This window comes from Saccharomyces paradoxus, chromosome VIII (genome assembly GCF_002079055.1).
Source record: "Saccharomyces paradoxus chromosome VIII, complete sequence".
NCBI lineage: Eukaryota > Fungi > Ascomycota > Saccharomycetes > Saccharomycetales > Saccharomycetaceae > Saccharomyces > Saccharomyces paradoxus.
This window is the reverse complement of record NC_047494.1, coordinates 42746-64168: the sequence shown is the minus strand read 5'-3', so window position 1 is coordinate 64168 and position 21423 is coordinate 42746. Positions and strand designations below refer to the sequence as shown.

The 21423-nt window shown below is 40.9% G+C and overlaps 11 protein-coding genes and 1 non-coding gene across 12 annotated transcripts; 6 read left to right on the top strand and 6 right to left on the bottom strand.

The window, feature by feature from the left end:
• Positions 1-18: 18 nt before the first annotated feature.
• On the bottom strand, positions 19-381 carry MCO14 (4a-hydroxytetrahydrobiopterin dehydratase; the record flags this gene model as incomplete). Its single annotated transcript, XM_033910761.1, has 1 exon — positions 19-381. One exon carries the CDS (start codon positions 379-381, stop codon positions 19-21), a length of 363 nt encoding a protein of 120 aa, XP_033766652.1.
• A 160-nt stretch (positions 382-541) lies between these two features.
• On the top strand, positions 542-2368 carry APM2 (Apm2p; the record flags this gene model as incomplete). The annotated part of the gene is made up of 1 exon (XM_033910760.1): positions 542-2368. One exon carries the CDS (start codon positions 542-544, stop codon positions 2366-2368), a length of 1827 nt encoding a protein of 608 aa, XP_033766651.1.
• A 269-nt stretch (positions 2369-2637) lies between these two features.
• Positions 2638-3846, top strand: OPI1 (transcriptional regulator OPI1; the record flags this gene model as incomplete). Its single annotated transcript, XM_033910759.1, has 1 exon — positions 2638-3846. One exon carries the CDS (start codon positions 2638-2640, stop codon positions 3844-3846), a length of 1209 nt encoding a protein of 402 aa, XP_033766650.1.
• A 383-nt stretch (positions 3847-4229) lies between these two features.
• Positions 4230-5627, top strand: AIM17 (Aim17p; the record flags this gene model as incomplete). The annotated part of the gene is made up of 1 exon (XM_033910758.1): positions 4230-5627. One exon carries the CDS (start codon positions 4230-4232, stop codon positions 5625-5627), a length of 1398 nt encoding a protein of 465 aa, XP_033766649.1.
• Positions 5628-5932: 305 nt separating this feature from the next.
• On the top strand, positions 5933-7129 carry SPO11 (DNA topoisomerase (ATP-hydrolyzing); the record flags this gene model as incomplete). Its single annotated transcript, XM_033910757.1, has 1 exon — positions 5933-7129. The coding sequence occupies one exon, from the start codon at positions 5933-5935 to the stop codon at positions 7127-7129; it is 1197 nt and encodes a 398-aa protein (XP_033766648.1).
• A 133-nt stretch (positions 7130-7262) lies between these two features.
• Positions 7263-7334, bottom strand: SPAR_Htrna1H. The gene has a single exon. It is a non-coding gene; the product is annotated as a tRNA-His (tRNA).
• Positions 7335-7520: 186 nt separating this feature from the next.
• Positions 7521-10961, top strand: NPR3 (Npr3p; the record flags this gene model as incomplete). The annotated part of the gene is made up of 1 exon (XM_033910756.1): positions 7521-10961. The coding sequence occupies one exon, from the start codon at positions 7521-7523 to the stop codon at positions 10959-10961; it is 3441 nt and encodes a 1146-aa protein (XP_033766647.1).
• Positions 10962-11278: 317 nt separating this feature from the next.
• On the bottom strand, positions 11279-13402 carry RIM4 (Rim4p; the record flags this gene model as incomplete). Its single annotated transcript, XM_033910755.1, has 1 exon — positions 11279-13402. The coding sequence occupies one exon, from the start codon at positions 13400-13402 to the stop codon at positions 11279-11281; it is 2124 nt and encodes a 707-aa protein (XP_033766646.1).
• An 836-nt stretch (positions 13403-14238) lies between these two features.
• Positions 14239-15243, bottom strand: SNF6 (Snf6p; the record flags this gene model as incomplete). Its single annotated transcript, XM_033910754.1, has 1 exon — positions 14239-15243. One exon carries the CDS (start codon positions 15241-15243, stop codon positions 14239-14241), a length of 1005 nt encoding a protein of 334 aa, XP_033766645.1.
• A 690-nt stretch (positions 15244-15933) lies between these two features.
• SPAR_H00160 (uncharacterized protein) lies at positions 15934-16881 on the top strand (the record flags this gene model as incomplete). The annotated part of the gene is made up of 1 exon (XM_033910753.1): positions 15934-16881. One exon carries the CDS (start codon positions 15934-15936, stop codon positions 16879-16881), a length of 948 nt encoding a protein of 315 aa, XP_033766644.1.
• A 239-nt stretch (positions 16882-17120) lies between these two features.
• On the bottom strand, positions 17121-19016 carry RIM101 (alkaline-responsive transcriptional regulator RIM101; the record flags this gene model as incomplete). The annotated part of the gene is made up of 1 exon (XM_033910752.1): positions 17121-19016. The coding sequence occupies one exon, from the start codon at positions 19014-19016 to the stop codon at positions 17121-17123; it is 1896 nt and encodes a 631-aa protein (XP_033766643.1).
• Positions 19017-19545: 529 nt separating this feature from the next.
• WSC4 (Wsc4p) lies at positions 19546-21378 on the bottom strand (the record flags this gene model as incomplete). Its single annotated transcript, XM_033910751.1, has 1 exon — positions 19546-21378. One exon carries the CDS (start codon positions 21376-21378, stop codon positions 19546-19548), a length of 1833 nt encoding a protein of 610 aa, XP_033766642.1.
• Positions 21379-21423: the final 45 nt, after the last annotated feature.

Here is a 21423-nt window from a genome sequence, read left to right as displayed (position 1 = left end):
TAGACATGCCCTGTCTTCTTAAGTTGTCATCTCCTCGATGTAGGAATCTATTCTCTTGGCCATCCGGACATCTATATCGCTAAGTTGGTTTTGATCTCCGTCATTCTGGTCTAAGTCATGCGTACGAAGTTCAAGCTTGACCCAGGTGTAGCTTGTGTGAATCAAGGGATGGTGGCCCCATAGATGAGATCTCATAGAGACACGGGTCAAAAAAGCCCAAGTGGTTTCGTAGTCCTTGAAGGTTACCTCTCTTGTTATTCCTAAACATTTGGTCCTGTTAGGGTCCCATTGAACTTTCCAGTGGGTCAAGGGCTTTAACTTCTCGAGTAATTTGCCCCCTGTGAGCACACTGGATGCAATTCTAACTATCTTGTTGTGCATTACTTTCTTACTTTGGCTCGTCTTGCTCTTGAGAAGTTGCATCTGCTCTTTCATAACAGGGAAAGACTTAAATTCCAGATTGGAAAATTGAGAATGCCTTTGACAAAAAGCAAATAAAGGGACCCAAAAATAGGTAAAGAACAAATCCGGAAGGAAGAGCATGTCGTCAAGCCTTTTTATCTTGGATGAAAATCTGGAGCCACTGGTATCTAAGAATATCAGGGCACTACCGAATCTGTCGTCGGTTCTTTCGAGCTTCAAACAATGTTATCATGACGAGTCGCCTCCAGTTCTCTCCCAGAACAATTGGTTCTTTATACATTTGAAGAGAGACTTTTTGCATTTTGTTTCAGTGATACATACCACAGACAAACCGAATATAGATTTGATGACTATACTAGCCTTTCTAGAACAATTCTATCATCTTTTACAAAAATACTTTGAAATCAAGGTCTTAACCAAAAATGTCATACTGGACAACGTCTTACTTGTCTTGGAATTGATGGACGAATGCATAGACTTTGGTATTGTACAAGTAACAGATCCAAGTATTATCAAGGACTACATCCGTGTTAAAGTCAATCTGCCAAAAGTCACAATAGACAACGAGGAGTGGAGCTCTAATGAAGAGAGCAGTAGTAGTAGTAGCGGTAGCGATAGCGATAGCCAGTACAGTAATACGAAGAAGAGGAAGGATAAAAAGAGGAAAAAGAAGAATAAAAAGAGCACCAAAGGGAAGAATGTGGGTAAGAACAAATTAAAAAGTATAATGGTAAACAATAAGGAAAATAGGGGCATCAACGTGGTAGAATCCGTCAAAGAGACACTGAGAAACAAGAATGATGCCGGTAAAGAGTCCATTAATGATGAGCTCCCCAATGATGGCAATGATTTATACATCAATGGAGACATTGCGAAGACAATTATAATGCCCATATCATGGAGAACAAAGGGGATACATTACGCCAAAAATGAGTTCTTTCTTGATGTTATTGAACGTGTGCAGTACTTAATGGATTTTGAAAAGGGAGTGATTAGGAAGAACCTGATACATGGAGAAATTGTATGCAGGTGCTATTTGTCAGGGATGCCCAAACTGAAAATATCCATCAATAAGATACTGAACAAAGACCCTCAATTTATGTCAAATTCCAGCTTCCACCAGTGTGTCTCACTAGATTCCATAAACACAATTGAAAAAGAGGAAGAAAAGGATGATGATGATGATGATGATGCTGGTTCGCAGGCCGCAACAGATGCAAGAGAAATCGAATTTGTACCGCCGGATGGCGAATTTGTCCTTTGCCAATACGAGTTGAAGAGGCATGTAAAGGATGCGCCGATGATAAAATTGAAAGGTTTTGAGATCAAACCTAAACTGAAGAAATTCAAAATCCAAATTGTAACCAAAATTCAAACAAATTTCAAACCGACCAATTCAACATCGAAGCTCAACGTTAAGATCCCGCTGACAAAGGTCTTCCAGGAATATAAAATAGACCTCAGCAAGCAAATTAGGTTCAAGGCCAACATCGGCAAGGTCGTGTTTAACTTGAGTGACGATTTTCTTCTATGGGAGATACAAACCATGAAGGGTCACCGGGAACATAGTACGAACAATGCCTCACAAGATAAAAACGACGAAGATGACCCGAATACGTGTGCATCCATGGTAGCGGAGTTTCCCCTCTTTAATCAAGAAGAATATGACCGTTTGCAAGAAGAAATGAAAACCTCAATGAATCCTCCACCCCTGCGTACGGGACCAAGGCTGGAGGAATTATATAGACAAGTCCACGACCAACAAACTGCCCACGTTACTCCTCGAGATAAGTTAGTCAACATTGATTTCGAGATTCCGTACTGTACATGTAGCGGCCTGAAAGTTGAGTACTTGAAGGTCGAAGAGCCGCAGTTGCAGTACCAGTCCTTCCCCTGGGTCAGATACAAGACCATCAGCGACGAGGAGTACGCATATATTGTCTGACGCTTGCACATGTACTTCATAGATAGATAAATGGCACGTTTGTTTTACTACATAGTTGGCACCTTATAATCTTCATATGCAACCGGGTAAAATCGGGCGTTATTATTTTTTTTCCACCTCAATGAGAGGGATTAATAAGAGGATTGGAGCAAAACAGCGATCTGCATCTAGCGAATAAAGTATATCAGGCCAGAGCGTGGCATTTGTTTACAGTGCTGATTAGAGCGTGTGTATCAGGACAGTGTTTTTAACGAAGATACTAGTCATTGATGTCTGAAAACCAACGTTTAGGATTATCAGAGGAAGAAGTAGAAGCGGCTGAAGTACTGGGAGTGTTGAAACAATCATGCAGGCAGAAGCCACAGCGATCAGAAGACGTTTCGCAAGGTGACCAAAGGTCGGCAAGTGAGTTGTCAACGACGCCGCTGAACATCCTGGACCGCGTAAGCAATAAAATTATTAGCAACGTAGTTACCTTCTACGATGAAATAAACACCAACAAGAGGCCACTGAAATCGATAGGGAGGCTACTGGACGATGATGACGACGAGCATGACGATTACGACTACAACGACGACGAGTTCTTCACCAACAAGAGACAGAAGCTGTCGCAGGCGATTGCCAAGGGGAAGGACAACTTGAAAGAGTACAAGCTTAACATGTCCATCGAGTCTAAGAAGAGGCTTGTTACGTGCCTGCATCTTTTAAAGCTGGCTAACAAGCAGCTTTCCGATAAAGTATCCTGTTTGCAGGACCTTGTAGAAAAGGAGCAGGTGCACCCTTTGCATAAGCAAGATGGAAGTGCTGGGACGACCGCCGGAGCTGGCGAGGACGATACATCGTCTGACGAAGATGATGACGACGAGGAGTTCTTTGATGCCTCGGAGCAAGTCAACGCCAGTGAGCAGTCTATTGTGGTAAAGATGGAGGTGGTCGGCACAGTCAAGAAAGTTTACTCACTGATATCGAAGTTTACAGCAAATTCGTTGCCGGAGCCCGCAAGGTCCCAGGTTCGAGAAAGCCTGTTAAATCTGCCCACAAATTGGTTTGACAGCGTTCACAGTACCTCACTGCCGCATCACACCTCATTTCACTATGCCAACTGTCAAGAACAAAACGTGGAGCTGCAGCAACAACAACAACAACTGCAACGGCAGCAACGGCAGCAACAACTTCTGCAGCAGCAACAGCAGAAAAGGAACAAAGATGACGGCGATACACCCCCACCGTCCTCTTCCGTCACCCCGAATGGGAAAGTGCTCATTCTCGCCAAAGAGTCCCTAGAAATGGTGAGGAACGTCATGGGCGTAGTCGACTCTACGTTGGGCAAGGCTGAAGAATGGGTGAAGCAGAAACAGGAGGTAAAAGAAATGATCAGAGAGCGCTTCCTCCAACAACAGCAACAGTACAGGCAGCAACAGCAGAGAGACGGCAATTGCATAAAGCCCTCCCAGGACACCGCGGAGACCAAGGACTAATCAAGACAGACCAAGGCCTTTCATGCATTACCACTAGTAATAATATTATACGGAATAATATAGTTTATGTAACATCCATAATCATAATCATAATAATAATCATAATCGTAACATCGTACCAGCCCCGCTTCCCCTCTCCTCCTTCGAACTACCATTATCATCGGACCCTTCCCTTTACCTTTGGATGGCTCAGTAAGGAACTTTGCGCAGCCGTAAGGGGGTCGGGAATACATTTCCGGGGTTAATCCTCGAGGAAAAGTGCTATCTATATAAGGAGAAGCCCTTTTAGATCCAAAGATCAGGGGTGACACTTCACAACTTGCCAGGAACATATTTCACGTTAAAAGAAAAAATAACTATTAGAAACCATTTATCAATACAAAATGTTAAGATCAAATTTAGGCAGAGGGTCTCGAATCCTCGCCAGACTAACCACTACACCAAGGATGTACACATCTGCGGCTGCGGCTGCAGCTGCGAATCGGGGGCATATCATCAAGACGTACTTTAATAGAGACTCTACGACAATTACCTTCTCCATGGAGGAGTCCAGCAAACCGGTTTCCGTTTGCTTCAACAATGTTTTCCTTAGAGATGCGTCCCAAAGTGCCAATCTGGTAACCACGGGAGAACTATATCATAACGAGAAAATGACCGCTCCTCAGGACATTCAAATCTCTGAGGACGGGAAATCTTTAGAGGTGAAATGGAAAGATGGCGGTCATCACCGGTTCCCTTTACAATTCCTTGTCGACTATAAGGGTTCCAGTTTTGTTTCACCAGCAACAAGAAAGCAGGAATCTAGATATAAACCCCAGTTGTGGAACAAGCACATCCTGAAAAATAACATCAAGGACTTGCTCTCCGTGAACTACAACGAGTTCATTGACCCTAAGGATGACTCCAAACTTTTCCAAGTGATGGTCAACCTACAAAAATTCGGTATCGCCTTCATTTCCGGTACTCCTTCATCCCCCTCTGAAGGCCTTACCATACAAAAGATCTGTGAGAGGATCGGACCCATAAGATCGACCGTACATGGCGAAGGAACATTTGATGTGAATGCATCGCAGGCAACAAGTGTCAATGCCCATTACGCCAATAAAGACTTACCATTGCATACGGATTTACCGTTTTTGGAAAATGTACCAGGTTTTCAAATTCTACAATCTTTGCCTGCTGCGAAAGGGGAAGATCCCAATACTAGACCCATGAATTATTTTGTGGACGCATTTTATGCTACGCGTAATGTTAGAGAATCGGATTTTGAAGCTTATGAAGCTTTACAAATCGTTCCTGTAAATTATATTTATGAAAACGGTGATAAGAGGTACTACCAATCCAAACCTTTGATCGAGCATCACGACATTAACGAAGACAATACTCTGCTAGGTAATTATGAGGCCTTGATCAAATGCATCAACTACTCCCCCCCATATCAGGCACCTTTCACTTTCGGAATTTATGATAAGCCCTCAGATCTTAATAACAATCCGGACTTGAATTTAATTACAACGCCAGCTAAACTAACAGAGAGATTTTTGTTTAAGTCGTTCATTAGAGGGTTGAATCTGTTCGAGAGTCATATTAATGACTTCAGCAATCAATTCAGATTGCAGTTGCCGGAAAACTGCTGTGTTATCTTTAACAACAGGAGAATTTTGCATGCCAACTCTTTAACAAGCTCAAATCAACAATGGTTAAAGGGTTGCTATTTCGATTCTGACACTTTCAAGAGTAAGTTGAAATTCTTAGAAGAGAAGTTTCCTAATGACAAATAATTTATATTTCTAGCATAGTCGACGTGATTTTTATATTTATTTATTATCTCTCTTTGTTATCTACTGCAATTTTTTAATGTTTCATGTTATTAATTATTTTGAGAAGCGATCCGTTAGCTTTCTCCAGCATAGGAATTGATAACTAAAACTAAAATTTTAAAAGGAACAACATCAAAAAAAAACCCGCTACCAAGGAATAATCATATTACTTTCAGCGATTATACTCAACTAGTCCGGACTTAATTAGCCACACGTATTTGTTTTACTTTCAAGCTTTTAATAGAGATATTAAGTTTAGCTCCTCAATGGCTCTGGAAGGATTAAGGAAAAAATATAGAACAAGGCAGGAACTGGTCAAAGCACTCTCTTCTAAAAGACGGTCCATTCATTTAAACCCTAATGATCACTCAAATGGAACTGCTAGTTCAGACGCGGATGTTTTGGCTCATATTAAGCATTTCCTGTCATTGGCGGCTAATTCATTAGAGCAACATCAGCAGCCAATTTCAATTGTCTTCCAAAACAAAAAAAAAAAAGGTGATGTTAACAATTCTGATATATATACAACACTTGACTTCCCTTTGAATGGCCCACATCTATACACTCACCAGTTCAAGTTGAAAAGATTCTCAATCCTTTTGAACTTATTGAAAATCGTTATGGAAAAACTACCGCTAGGCAAAAATACTACAGTGAGGGACATCTTCTATTCCAACGTAGAGTTGTTCCAGAGACAGGCAAATGTTGTTCAATGGCTAGATGTTATACGATTTAATTTCAAGCTTTCTCCAAGAAAATCCTTAAATATTATACCAGCTCAAAAGGGATTAGTTTATTCGCCTTTCCCAATCGACATTTATGACAATATCTTGACAGGGGAGAATGAATCCAAGTTGCAAAAACAAACGGTTTTCCCTGGTAAGCCCTGTCTAATTCCCTTTTTCCAAGATGATGCAATCATCAAGTTAGGGACAACAAGCATGTGTAATCTTGTAATAGTGGAAAAAGAGGCCGTCTTCACAAAATTAGTAAATAATTATCAAAAGTTGAATACAAATACCATGCTAATTACCGGTAAGGGTTTTCCTGATTTCTTGACAAGGTTATTCCTAAAGAAACTAGAACAAAATTGCTCTAATTCAATCTCGAGCTGCTCTATATTCACCGATGCTGACCCTTATGGGATTAGTATAGCTCTAAATTATGTTCATTCGAGCGCAAACAGCGTGTATAATTGCACGATGGCCAATTATAAAGGCATTCATATTACCCAAGTCTTAGCACAAAATAATGGAGTGCATAACAAAGCCATCCAATTATTGGGTTTGAATCAGCGGGACTACTCATTAGCCAAGAATTTGATAGTTTCTCTGACTGCTAACAGCGAGAATGTTGCAACATCGCCTTTAAAAAACTTTATTATGGAATGTCAGCGAGAGATTTTTTTTCAAAAGAAAGCTGAAATGAACGAAATCGACGCTAGCATTTTTCAATCTCAGTGAATAGTAGAAGGAGGAGTTGCATTATAGAACAAAAATATCAAGAACTGAAAGCGAGCTTTATCTAAATATTAAATTGAATTTATTGATACTAAATAAGATTTTTAAGAATTAAAAATAATTTTTCAAAAATAAATGCCATCTCCTAGAATCGAACCAGGGTTTCATCGGCCACAACGATGTGTACTAACCACTATACTAAGATGGCATATAATTTTACATATGAGTATTTGAATGAAGAATACTATACATTAAATAAAGATTACTTACCTTACCCAGATTTTTCGCTCGTCATAAATTAAAATAACATCTAACATAGATAAGCCATAGATACCTGAAGGAAATTCAAAAGAAAGCAAACAAAGCCATTTTTGGAGGTACTTACTAAGCTTTAATGGATGAATGCTTGCCCAATTCATGTCTACTAGGTGTTCACCTCGTCATTTCAACGCATTCGGGGCCACAAATAGTTTATCACTATCCACCCTCCAATACGGCATTTCTAACAAATAATCCAACGAAGCACCAGCACCTCTATGGAAACCATGCAACATTGGAAAAAAACACAAATACAAAAAAAGAAGACAACCTGTTTCATTCTGGCTCTGCGAAAACAGCTTCTCAAATTGCCCTGAATGACTCAGTAAAAAATTGTAATACCGCTATTACGCCGTCTATGACAAATGCTAATACTAATAGTGGGATATTACCTTCAACTAGATCACATGCTAATACTGTAGGATCACAAAGCTCAATTCCTACGGTTAGTAATGGCGTAAGTTATAGAGAAACCGATATCGAGAACAACCCTCGGACTTTCCAATACCCAGAACCCGAATCTGAGACATCATCATCAGGATTAAGTGATAGCGAATTATCTACGGACTACTTAGATATTTCAAGCGATTCGTTTTCCATATCTTCTTCCTTATCGTCGCCTTCTTTATCTTCTTCTCCTTCAAGTTCATCCTCATCCTCCCCTCTACAAGATGGCTTATCAAGGACTAATTCGAGTTTTCAATCTATCGATTCAATGTCTCCGACTTCTCCACAGATGACGAGGGAAAACGATAGCATCTCAGTAGCGGAATCATACCTAGATTCCGCAACGAACAATAAATCAAAGACTACTTCCAAGAGATCTCAGAATTTTTTCCATAAGCTGAGTACCAAGAAGAGCGCTGATTCCAAGACGCATTCTCCAATAAGAAAACTCAAATCCAAACCATCACAGAGCACCAACAAAGGTAATAAGCTGTTAAAAAATATATCTAACGAGACTGATGGAAATGATTTTACGGGGAGTTGTTCAGTTTCCTCCAAAAAATCTGTTTCTAGCACGGGAGAGCATAACCAAGATTTTCGTAATAATAGCCTCAATGATACTCCTGGTCAGTCACCACACCATTATCACCATCGTTATCATCATTATCATAAAGCTGCCGCGAACAGCCAACGAAATTCCCATACACAATACGATGTTGAAGAAGACATAGAGGTTTCAGCAATGTTGCAAGATGGTAAAATTTCTATGAATGAAATATTTTTTGAAGAGGAAAACTTCCAAGATATAAATAAAATTTTAGAATTTGATAATGATTTTGTTGCAGAATTTTGTAGTCCTGAGAGGGAAATGTGCAATACTAGATTCGAATTCACGGTGGATAATTTTTGCTTCCTAGGCTTGCCGATCCATGTAGATTCTCAAGGAAGATGGAGAAAATCCAAGCATAAAAATAAAACCCGTTCTAAAAGATCTTCGAGCACCACAACAAACATTAGTAGAAAGAAATCTGTTGCTTCCAAGATTTCTTCACTAAGTGAGAACACTTTGAAGAAAGTTAATAGTGGTGAAGCTGAGACTGGTTACGATAATAATGCTGGTCATGAAACTTATACTGATACGCCGAATTTGAGGATAAATACTGACATCAATGGAACCGAGTTTGAGAGAGAAAAGGAAGACTTGGGCAAAAATATGAACATGTTTCATGTATGCTTTGTTATGAATCCGCATTTAATTGAATATAACAAAAGGATTGATGATATGTATCAGTTTGTTGTTACAAGATTATCGTTATTGTTAAGATATGTGCAGTCAAAAACTTCATATATTTCTAGCGAATGCCATATAATTTTGAAGGAAAAAGAACGAGTACTGAAACATTCGAAAACATACCGATCCATAAGAGGTGCGGGAAATAAGGGGAAGTACTTGTATCAAAGAATTTTATCCAAATCTTCGTTGGCTAGAGCGCTGACAGAATGTGTTGATAAAATCCAACGAAATGAAATCGCATGTCTTGAAATCAATGACGATAAAGTAATTTCCTTGCAAATTCCGATCCAGAACGAGTTTGAAAAAATGCCAAACTTTAAACTACAACCTGTGTTAAAGGGCTCATATTTGACATCCATTTTGAACATGAAATTTCTAGAAAAATCATCGTTGAGAATTGAAGGTCAAAATCGTCAAAATAATCAGGCTCAGCTCAGTGATACTAACAACAATATATACAGGTTCGGCAATAATATTAATAGCACTGGTCACTGTGGAGCGGCAAATGTTGATGACGGGGATGAGAATGAAAGCAATTACTACTGTGACGATAATGATGATCTTTTGAACTACGCTCTGTTATTGTTAGACGAGCCAAATAATATTATTAGCTCCCTCGAAACCTTTTCATACCAGGACGATATTGGTACTCTCATATTGAAACATTTAGTGAGAAATATCCAGCCAAATATCCCGCTAAGGTCGTATCGCTATCTGATAAGTGAGTTATTAGATAACCCTTCTTCACAGGACGTCCTTACTTCAGAGACAAACTCATTGGAATCTAGCATTCTTCGCTCTTGCGCATTGCATTTAATGTATTGGAGACATGCAAGAATAGTGATCCCACTAAGCTCCAAATACACGTATTTTGTTTCGCCATTGGCTCCTATTCAAGGTTATACAATAGACGATTTTAAAAGTACTTCACAGAATGATGCAAACGTGAAAACAATGGAGAATTGTGGAGATAACAAGGACCAAGGTGACAGGATACCGCTAATTTATCAAAATTCAATATTGTTCAGATCCAAATTCCCATCATTGCCCACTTTACCCATTTTTTTGAGTTTGTTATCTGCGGATAAACCTCAGGCATACAGTAACATAATTCCATCAAGGGAGCATAAACCAGTTTATCTTAACGCGTTGGCGTGGTTGATACGGTACGGATATGTAACGCAGTTACTAACTTTCGTACATATTCGAGTGGACAAACATATAAAAATGGCAGTGGATGAGGACCTAGAGAAGGAGGGATTCCGTAAGGCTAATACTGCTGGAAGGCCTAGCATGGACTACAAAAAGACAGATAAAAAATTGGATGACGAAGATGGGCAAAATAGAGATGCAAACGCCAACGAAGCGTGTTTGGGGAAGAAAGAAGGCAGGCAGTCCAACGACAACAACAACAAAGATGTGAACGAAAATGATAACGAAAATGATAGTCGTGCTGACGATCGTAATGATAATGAAATAGCTATTGCCGATGAAGAGGAAATACTACACTTCGAATACGATGATCCGGAGATGCAACATGACTATACTATAATTTTGGAACCTGAAAGAGCCACCGCCATTGAAAAAAGGTGGCTCTACAGATGTATTTATGGTCAGCCTTCAGATATCCAGATTCTTTTTAACAAGTTACTCAAGTATTTCAATGGGAAGGTTCCCATGGAGCTAGTTATCATTAAGGAGGAAATCAGTAGGCATGACTTAAAGAGATTGCTCAATGCTCTAGATAAATATTTAATCGAGATACACCATTGGTAAGGCTCTCTACAGTAACCAAATATAAGTAAAAAAAAATCTACCAAAAAATTAAGATAAATGTATATATAAGAATAGAAACAGAGAAGAATATATAAAAGGCAAAAACATTTCGAGTGGCTTGTAAACAAAACCCGATAATAATATGTGTTGTTAGATTAGGAGACGAAAGGGGAGAAGGAAAGATAAAAACACAACTAAGTAGAAATAGATCCGAAATAAAAATTAAGGAAAGGAAAAAGAAAATGAAAGTGCACTTTTATAGTTAACATCACCGCTGAATTACACTCATCTTTTGCAGCTTTTCCCCACCATTCATTTTAGTAGTCTAAATTATAAGAAGCTTTATTATCCTCATTTATGTCACCAGTATCATTTGACATGAACTCATTTGCCTGAATATGATGAGTACCGCCATGATTAGCGGCATGGGATTGGCCCACATTTATTGGAGGAGGCATCATATTTCCATCTAAACCAGAAGGCGGAGGAGGTGGCATTGGATAAACCATCATATATGGATGATGATTCCCGGCAGAACTTTGAGAAGGATGCAACGGACCCATGGGGCCCATATGGTATTGCATTGGGTGATAGTAATAAGGCTGGAAATAGTATGGTTTTGGTGGTACCTCATTGTATCCGTAACTTGACCTCCTTGCATAACGTTTCTTATATTGAGACTTAATGTTGTTGTTATTAGAGCTTCCTGCCGAGGAGTTATTATACGTGGTAAAGGAATTAGCAGCATTGTATCTACCAGACGATTCAGGAATTTCGGAAGGCAATTCCGAATTCTCATCACCACCATCAACACTTTCATTTTCAGAGTTTACACTCTTGGAAGAAGGAGAAGACCAGGAATTGGGCATAGACTTACGCCTTAATGGCATCATTCCCTTCATAAACGTGGAGTAACTTGGAGGGAACATCTCAAAATCATTGAGACTTGCGGCATTTGGTGGAGGCCCCATGGGCATGGGCCCCATGGACATATATGGCATCATATTTTCGCTTTCCTGTTGAGATCCACCACTCATTTTCCTGTACATATTGATAGGTGGCGGTGCTAAGTTCAGTTCGGGCCCAGTAAATGTTTTGCCGGATCTGGTGCTGAAAAATTGATGATGGTTAAAGTTGCTGCCACCGTTCTTACCAGAGAACTTTCTATTGTGACGGCCACCAACTTCTTTATATTGAACGTGCATTGTCTTGTTTAAGAATATTGCATGGTTTTCACTTTCCAAAGCAGCAGCAGCGGCTTCTTCAGTTTCATATTTAATGAAAGCAAATATGTTTGTTGGTTTGAAGATTAAGTTAATATCTTGGATTTTACCATGAGTGGAAAATCTTCTGTTCAATTCCTCTCTAGTAGTTTCCTTGTCTAACTGACCTACGAAAATGGATTTTTTATCAATGGTAATCTCGGAATCTTTATCCTCGTCGTCATCAATACCATCACTCGTTAATTTTTCGTCTAAATCACTCCCATTTGCATGTTCGCACTCTTCTTCTATAATGCTACCATTCCTCCTTGAATCCTCGCCATTATCATTATTATTATTGTTATTATTATTATTATTACTACCATCGTTATTGGTAATATCATTGTTTTGGTGATATTTAGAACTTTTATATTTGCTCTTGTGTAAAAGGTTATAATTTTTTGGGACGTTTATATTTTGGGCCCATTCGATAATCCAATTTGGATCAGTTCGTAAATTCGCATAAGCTCTGATTGCATCGTCTCTGTAAATGAATTGAACGAACCATGAATTTGCCGAAGATATCGGATAGGTATATCTTCTTGTATATTGATTATCAGTTCTATCGGGAACAATCTGTTCCAAACCACCAAATTTTTCACAAATTTGAGTGATCTCGTTAAAATCAATACTTTGTTGATTTTTCAAGTACAATGTCCTATTCACTTTTGCGGGTTCACAACGCAATCTTCTGCCATTTAATAAAGTGCCTTGAGCACGAATCAGGGCGTGTTTAGCATCATGGTCGTTGTTGTATTGAACAAAAGCATAAGGTCTATTTGCGTTATCACGCAAAACTTTAACTCTAGCCAAATCACCGTATTTTTTGAAATTTTCCGTCACCGACAGACATAATTCATCATCGGATAGGGCCGCAGCCAAACTTGCCACGAAGATACAAGAAGATGGACGGCCTCTTGACTCAGCGGGGATGGAAGTGGTCGCGACTGTCCCTCTACCAGTGGTTTCTTCATCCGCATCGTCTTCAGGATCTTGTAAAAAGTTGTCGCTATCAGTGTCTGAATCCTCACCATCGTTCCGATGACCTGACCCCAACGAAGACACCTCTGAGGGCAGAAATTGGTCTATGTCCTCTCTGATAGCCAGCTCAGAGTCGACTTTAAGACCGCTTGAGGGAGGATCACGAAGGGAATCCGCAGTGGTGATTTCGGTTTTCATTATTTCAACAAGCTAAAAAAAGACAATATTTTTTCTTTCTTTCTTTTTGAGTAGGCAAAACAAACAATAGAGAGTATGTATATAAAAATATATAGGAATGCAATTAGAATTTTTTTTTCTTCGTGATCTTCTAGTCCAAAATCGCCTTCTCCTCGTTGTTCTTGCTCTTTTATTATTTTAATTAACCAAGAAAAACCACCAAACACGAGAGAAAGGGAGAGAGAGGGAACAAGACCAAGAAGGGAAAAGGGAAAGAACTTATTTTAAGGGAAGAAACAAATAAGAAATCCGACGAACTTATATACTATTTTCCTTGCTCACAGCCGCCGATATGTCAAGCGGGGATATAGAGTTTTATCTTTGATTAGCCACCGTAATGGGCGGCTAATCAAACGGAATTTAGCTCATTCAAAAAAAAAACGTCTTTAATCTACAGAAATCATGTTGCATGATCCACTGTAAACGCGGAGGAAGTTTTTTTTTTTTCGGAGATAGATCGCACTGCTTTTTCACTGGAGGGAGAATGCAAGGGAAATGAGGCGGTGTTTACAACTGGCACATCTCGAGCCTTTCTCCGCGTCAGAGTAGGGTGGGCCCCCGGGACAAGGGGGTAACAAAAGATCCTACACATTGAACAAACGCCACATTACCAACCAATTGTGCAGGCACTGCTTCCAATTTAAGAAGCAAGCTGCAAAAATCCAGAATGACAAACAAAATACACAGAAAACAAAAAAAAGATCTATCTGATCTTACCTCCATACATATTCACACGTAAATATACTAAATATGTAGAAGGAAAATATATCATTCCAAGAAGTAGCCGCCCATGATCATCAAAAAAACACAGCATCAAGATCTCCAAACTCGTCGTCGAAATTCGTATTGAACGGCTCATTGGAATAATCTCCGAACATATTCTCCAGTGGGTCGTCTACCACAGCGGGTACCGGTTCCTTTTCCGTAGCAGCTGCGTGAGGACTTTGCGGGGCAACTGTAGCCACTGCTTGTTGTTGTTGTTGTTGTTGCTGCTGTTGTTGCTGCTGCTGCTGCAAGCTTACCCCGTCTTGCGCTCCGCTTGTAGTGACATCCTTCTGCCTGATACGCTCCTTAGCCTCGTGGTATTGTGCCAAGACATCCCTGTAGGCATGTGTCCAGTAGTCCGCGGGCGCTTCCCGGAGATCGCCGCGGAGTTTACTCACTAGCGCAGAGTCGTCACGATGTACGACAACGCCGTCTGGCTGGCACCTCAAATGATTGCCTTGCTCGAAGACAGCGTCTATCAAATCCTTTGTGCTACGGCTTCCGCCCTCCGCGGCTACTATAAGTTCTGTGTACTTAAGTGGCGCCAGAGGCTTTTCTTCCTGCTCTGTGGCTTGTGTTTTGATATCGTGCTGTTTTTGAATGAGATATTTCATTGTTTTTTCACTAAACACTCTGGACTTCTCAATTCTGTCGCACGGTACCGTCGTCAAGCTCAGCATGTTGAATGCATCGTTCGAGCTTATGAAGTTCTTCAGAAGGTTTGATCGGAACGATATCGTGTCGCTCTCGTCATGTATGATATTGCTGAGCTGTTCTGGTCTAAGTCGTACACGTTCGAAGTCCTGTCTTTGTTTGTTAAGCTGTTGTTGCGCGTAAGTAAGCGACCTGCCATTCATGCCCGCACTGGAGCCGCCGTATCCGTACTGATAGTTGTTTTCCTCCGCGAAACTCGTCAACGACGGGATATTATTGTTTATCGCGCCCATGTTACCCACTCCCCCGACCTGTACCCCGGTGTAGTATTGCTGGCGCGAAGCCTTGCCATGGTGCGATCTTTTCTTCTTAATGACACCCATTATTTCACTACACTTGTAAAATTATGTTAAACGTTTTTCCTTCGCCTTTTTCGCCTTTGCCTCCCCTTTCTGGATCAAACCTTGTTTCGTTGCTTCTCAACTTCATGCTTTTTTTTTCTCTCCCATCTTTTTCCTTTGGGTTTTCCGCGTGTGTTTTCTGATCGTTTGACGGAACAACCGTGGTGCATGATCGAAGACTGACCGACCGACACATTGTGGAAACTCGTATTGTCCAGCCGCTGCTAACTAACGCAATAAATGAAGTGCTTCGGCTGCAAACGACGCTCGTGCCTCGTTGTGTCCTGCTTGTTCTAGTATTCGGGTTTCGTTTATTTGCTTTTCTTGTTTGGATCTTGCCCTTTTCGGTAACGTGATTGATTTTCACGGATAGGTTTACTTTTTTTCTTTGCGGTTTTTCCCGCTTTCCTGATTCAATAATCTTCCTACACAAAAGTGGAAAAAAAGAAGGAAAATTTAGTGCAGTTCATATTAGCATCACCTTCATCGCGTTCCTTAATTCATATGCTGTATACGATTTGCATCGGTTTTTGAAAAATATACTTTACCTGCCTTTGATCTAAAACTAATTTTCTTTATTTCTTTCTTTAACACATTTATATCTTCCACCGGCGCTCATATATACGCATATATATGCATCAATACCCTTGAAAATAGACGCTCTCCACATATATGAAATCCTCAGAGCCAGCGCCAGTGACCCCGACCGGGTTCAGAAATTCCATTTGGTTCATCATTTTCTATCTTTTCATCATCCAAGCGCTAGGTTCTGCCATAATTTCAGGCGGCATCGAGTTCGCTATTGCATATGCCATGTACCATTCCCGTGTAGATCTGATCACCCTATGGGCATTTCCTCACACCATCTCGGGCGATTGTGCGCTAAGTTTATTTATCCAAGTTGGCCTTACATGGGCTAGCGAGGAAATTTTAGTTGGATTCGACGACTACAAGAGACCAGTTTTCAGATTGAATAAATGGATTACGAAGCCATCGCCGCTGAAAATCGAGCCTAACGAAGAAATACCACCCCCTAAAAAGCGCTTCATTGTAGATTACTTCGAATCCAAGGACAACGTTCTTGCGAAGCAGAACACTCTTTATAACAATCATAATTGGCTCTTTGGCTATTTAGAAATCAATAGAGGAATCATTTCCAAGGGTAAGGAAGCTACGTTGAAAGGTTTTCTCACGTCTCAGTTCATTCATGATCCCTCCCAATCAAAATTCATGAACTTTATAGAATGGTTTGTGCAGAAGTTCATCAGATCCATGATCCTGGCGATTGTCATGTTCATCGTCATTTGGCCCGTTACTATGGGTATACTTGCTGGTATAGGTCATAAAGTCGGGTCCCACGACTACTACTTCAACGACTATCCACTACCGCAGGTCATGAAGTTGATTTATGCCGTTGTAATTGCATTCGTATGCACCCCAGTGACCATCGTCGTCATTGTGTTGAGGAACCAATTTTATGAAGAACTTTACTATGAAGGCTTAGCAAACGGTACGCTACAACAGGACCAAGAAGTTTGTTCCGCGGGTAATCGCAGCTCGGGATCAACTGATCAAGATATTAGCACTACCAAGCAACAATCTGCAGAAGCGATAGCGTGAGAAAAGTTAGCCAGAAAAAAAAGCATGTACGAACTCTAATTTAATACTTAATAAACTATTAATACTTTACAATTAGCAATCTATAATATCCCCCTTTAACAGATAATTTTTTTCCTTTAACGATCCTTCCCTTGTTTATACCGCGACGCCGCACTAGCGCGCTTTATATATTCATTTATCATTTCATACAAACGCAACCTCAAAGAAGCACCTAAAAATAACAGATCCACTGATTCAGATCATACTAAAATTTTGGGGTATTTGGCCAAGATGCGTACCGAGTTAGTTCCCATTTGGTTCTGTAGACTCAATTTTTCTAACGATTCTTGCAAGAATCTGTCTTCTTCATCTTTGTCCTCGCTTCCCTCGTCTTCAAAATCTTCCATGACACAGCACAACAAGTAGTCTTTAATGATGTTCACTATACCCAACACCTCTACGAAATCGTCCTCTAGATCAATTTCGTCCTCTGCTTCTTCAATCGCCAGCTTATTCATGATAATATCATTAGTACAACTTTTTTGATTCAAGCTAAATTCCCAATTTGGCTTCAGTGAAGTTTCTCCCGCCATTGTACGGCGCGATGGTAACATTGGTATCTTTGATTGTAGGGGTGGTAATATAGAACAGCCACCAGAAGAATAGTTGGGCGCAGCACGGACAGGTGGGTAGTGTGGCATTGCACACTGTGATTGGCGGTTCAAAACACTACCCGCAGTGTTCGAATGTAAAGGTGGCAGATGTTCAGCAACCGAAGGACAAGTTGGATACTTTGCTAACCGTATTGGCACATAAGTTGCTGTGTTGGTAGTGGCTGGGATAGAGCCAGCTCCTTGTACAGGTTGATATGGTGAAGCATTAGGTGGCTGTACATAACTCGTTTTTGCCACGGGGATGTGCCCAGATGGTGACGAGGACACAGCACTGCTACCGCTTTGTTGTAGAATATAGTTATTTGTCATATTTCTTGATAGCTTAGTGAAAAACTGGGTAGCACTGGCTATGCTCTTATTAGAACACCCGCCCTCGTATACATGCATCCCTTGGCCGTTAACACCTTGGTTTACCGTGCTGCCATTATTATAGTATAATGGTGGCAAGATCGTCTGCAATCTGGCACTCAATTGTGGAGAATATACTGGCTTATACTGAGAGAGCTCATCTGAGCACAACTGGTTTAAGGAAATTGCCCGCTGCTGCTGCTGCTGCTGCTGCTGTTGTTGTGAAGGCAGACGTTGAGTGATACCCACGGGTAATGGGGGTAGTATTTGTGGAGAAGTAGAATGTGACTTGAAGCTACCGACTATACCGGAAGGAAGGGGTGCGGGACAAGACGGCGCTGTGTCATTTGCGCTTCTCTTGTTTTTCTTAGAGGTTCTTTTCGATCCTAGTTTCGGACCTCTCTTCCTTTTCAAAATACCACCAGACTCCAAATGAATTTTCAAATGCTTTTTCAAATCTTGCGGACGTTTGAATTTTTTAGAGCAAGTGGAGCAACCGAACGGCTTCAATGGTACGTGAACTCTCAAATGTGAAGTGATATGGTCCCTTTTCTCCGTTTTCGTGGTACAATCCCCCCAATGGCAATTCAGCTGCAGGTTCTTATGTGACTTTCTGCCAACGTGATCATGACATAAATGATTATACAGCAGCTCTGGTTGATTGAAAATCATACCACAGTTTTCCCATTTGCAATATAGTGTTATATCTTCAGAATCACAGTCGTTATCAACATCGTCTTCATCTTCCGCCGGGTTATGCGCTTGCGTCAATGGCGAGGAAGAGGACGAGTCAGAGGAAGATGGTGTGGTAGGTGAAACTGCTGAAGCACCCAATAGATCATATGGTGGAGTGTTCAAGTGTGAAGGCACACGATATGGCAAGCATGATGAAGAAGTGCTGCCCGGTGACATCCGTTCATCTTCTTGCCCTTTCAAGCCAATAGCTTCCGTGGTACATGTAATTCTAGGCGTTTTCGAACAATCAGATGACCTTTTAGATAGGTTTGGACTGGGTAGCCCGTCCTTCTCCGTGACGTTAGAAGCGCTTGTTCTATCATTGACTATACTTTCCCGGCTGTCCTGAGGTGCGGCAGTGCCATTTTCTTTATTAAGCAGATCTTCCAGTGGCACCATCTTAAGTTACTTTGAGCAAACTGGATTTACCGTTTTCAGTATTTTCTCTTCGCACTTGTTCAAAAAACAATTGCGCAATGGTAATATCACTTTTACAATGAAGTGTCGATAGACCTGTATAAAAAAAAGGGATTTAGGTGGTGACTCTTATGAATCCATTTAGTTCTTTCCTATATTACTGAGTCTTAATTTTTCATTTTTTGGTTCGTAGATTAGCATCCCTCACCCGTTGAAAATGACTTTTATAAGCCTCCGTCATCTCGGACGTAATTTTGAAAACTCCGAGTTGGACAACTAATTTACTCTCTGCGCTAAAATCTGTGAAATTCACAGAATGTCACGCACAAACGCGGTTTTTGGTCTTTTATGCCTGCTAATTGATATGCGAAGAAAAGTGCGTACAAGATAGCAGTGTTATTGTCGTAAAACATTCTTTTACAACATTCGAAGAAGAAAACAAAGGTCAAAATTAAAATTATGTATGTCTTATCGTTCATGGAATATTTATTACGTATAGGAACTGCAGCCTTCATTCGTTCATTACCCGCAGAACCCTCCTGGAATAGTCTACGTTGTCTGATAACGAGATGGTAGAGTGGTTTGTAGCATCGTCATTTGCTATAGTGTTGAGCATTTTACTGGGGTCCAGTCTCTGATCCACCAGTACCGTGTCTTCGCCGAGGGTGACGTTAGATTCCATTTTTTCGTGTTGCTTTTGGATGGGCGAATGAAGGAAAGTAGAAGTTCTTCTAGAGAGAGTAGGGTCGTGAAATGGGCTTGCCAACGTAGTTGGGTCATTTGGTGGACTGCCTGCAGTCAAAGAGTACGTAGATTGACGTGGAGAGGGTGATTCGGACATAATTTGTCCCTTTTCATCAGTGTAGATCAATCTCGGGGTGGAGAAAGTAGAATCTGAAGATGGTGAAGGCGTATGTAGTGTGGTAGTGGTAATTTCATTTGGGTACTTGGACTGGTAGAACTTACTCTGGTATTCGTTCTCGAAGTCTTGGGCCTTCCGAGCCGGCCTTGTTCTATAATGGTATATTAAGTATATTAGTACGCATATGATAACCAAGCACACCACGCCAACCACGATAAAAGTAGCGGCTATTTTCCCGGGCGAATCCCAATACCCCTTCTTATCTGTAGACTTGTTAGTTGGTGTGTTATTATTGGTGTTATTATTATTATTATTATTATTATTATTATTATTGTTGTTGTTGTTGTTCGTTATCCTACCACCAACGCTGGCGGACGTAGTGGTCAGTGCCGAAGTGGGGGTTGCTGCGAGCGTAGAAGAATAAATCTGTGTTATTACCTTTGTCATAGTGAGATATCTTGAAGTAATTTCCGAAACGTTAGTGTCCATGGTGTGCACGGAGGTCACTGTTATCACAGAATATTTTAAGGAAGTCTGCAGATTCACAGAAGTTATAGTGGACGTTATTGGAGACGCTGCTGTGCTGGTATAAGTCACCGTGATGCTTGATGGGTATGTACTGGATGATGTTGTAGTTGAAGATGTGCTCGTTGGTGTCGTAGTAGACGAGGTTGTAGGGGTTGATGATGTTGTACTTGAGGAGGTAGAAGTTGCCGACGGCATACTTGTGGAGGTGAAAGTTGACGATGTAGTGCTTGTAAAAATGGGAGTTGATGATGTTGTACTTGAGGAGGTAGAAATTGCCGACGTCGTACTTGTGGAGATAGAAGTTGCCGATGTCGTGCTTGTGGAGATAGAAGTTGCCGATGTCGTGCTTGTGGAGGTGGAAGTTGACAACGTTGTGCTTGTGGAGGTGGAAGTTGACAACGTTGTGCTTGTCGATGTTGGCGTTACCGATGTTGCACCGGTTGATAGCGTTGTGCTGGTCGCCATAGTTGACGGTAGGGTTGTACTTGTCGACGTTGGAGCTGGTGAGGCTGTGGTCGTGTCCACCCTACTCGTGCTACTACTCGTAGTAGAGCTACTTAAAGTGTACGCGCTGGACACTGTTGACGTTTCCACACTCTCTATAGAACTTAACGGCGTTTGCCCCAAATATATATAACCGAACAGATCCTTATCTTCATTACCACAATCTTCGTAACCATAACCGGGGCAAGTGCCACTGCAGTCACCCAACGACGTCTGAGTATTGGGTTCCGAATCACCACACCAGCACATGAACCCCTGTACGATGGCGAACTGATGACCTGCACAGTTATTTGAACACCACCCATTGCTCTGATATTGATTTCGTACACCGTCAGTGGTTGCTGTATTTTGCGACGAGCACACCGATTGCGTAGCCCGTACCAGGCTACCATATATAACAATATATACCAGCCATACACTAACTTTTGCGCTCACCATTGACGTCTGCATGCGTTTTTGGTTTAGTGATTCCAGATATCTGGCCTTTCTCTTCTT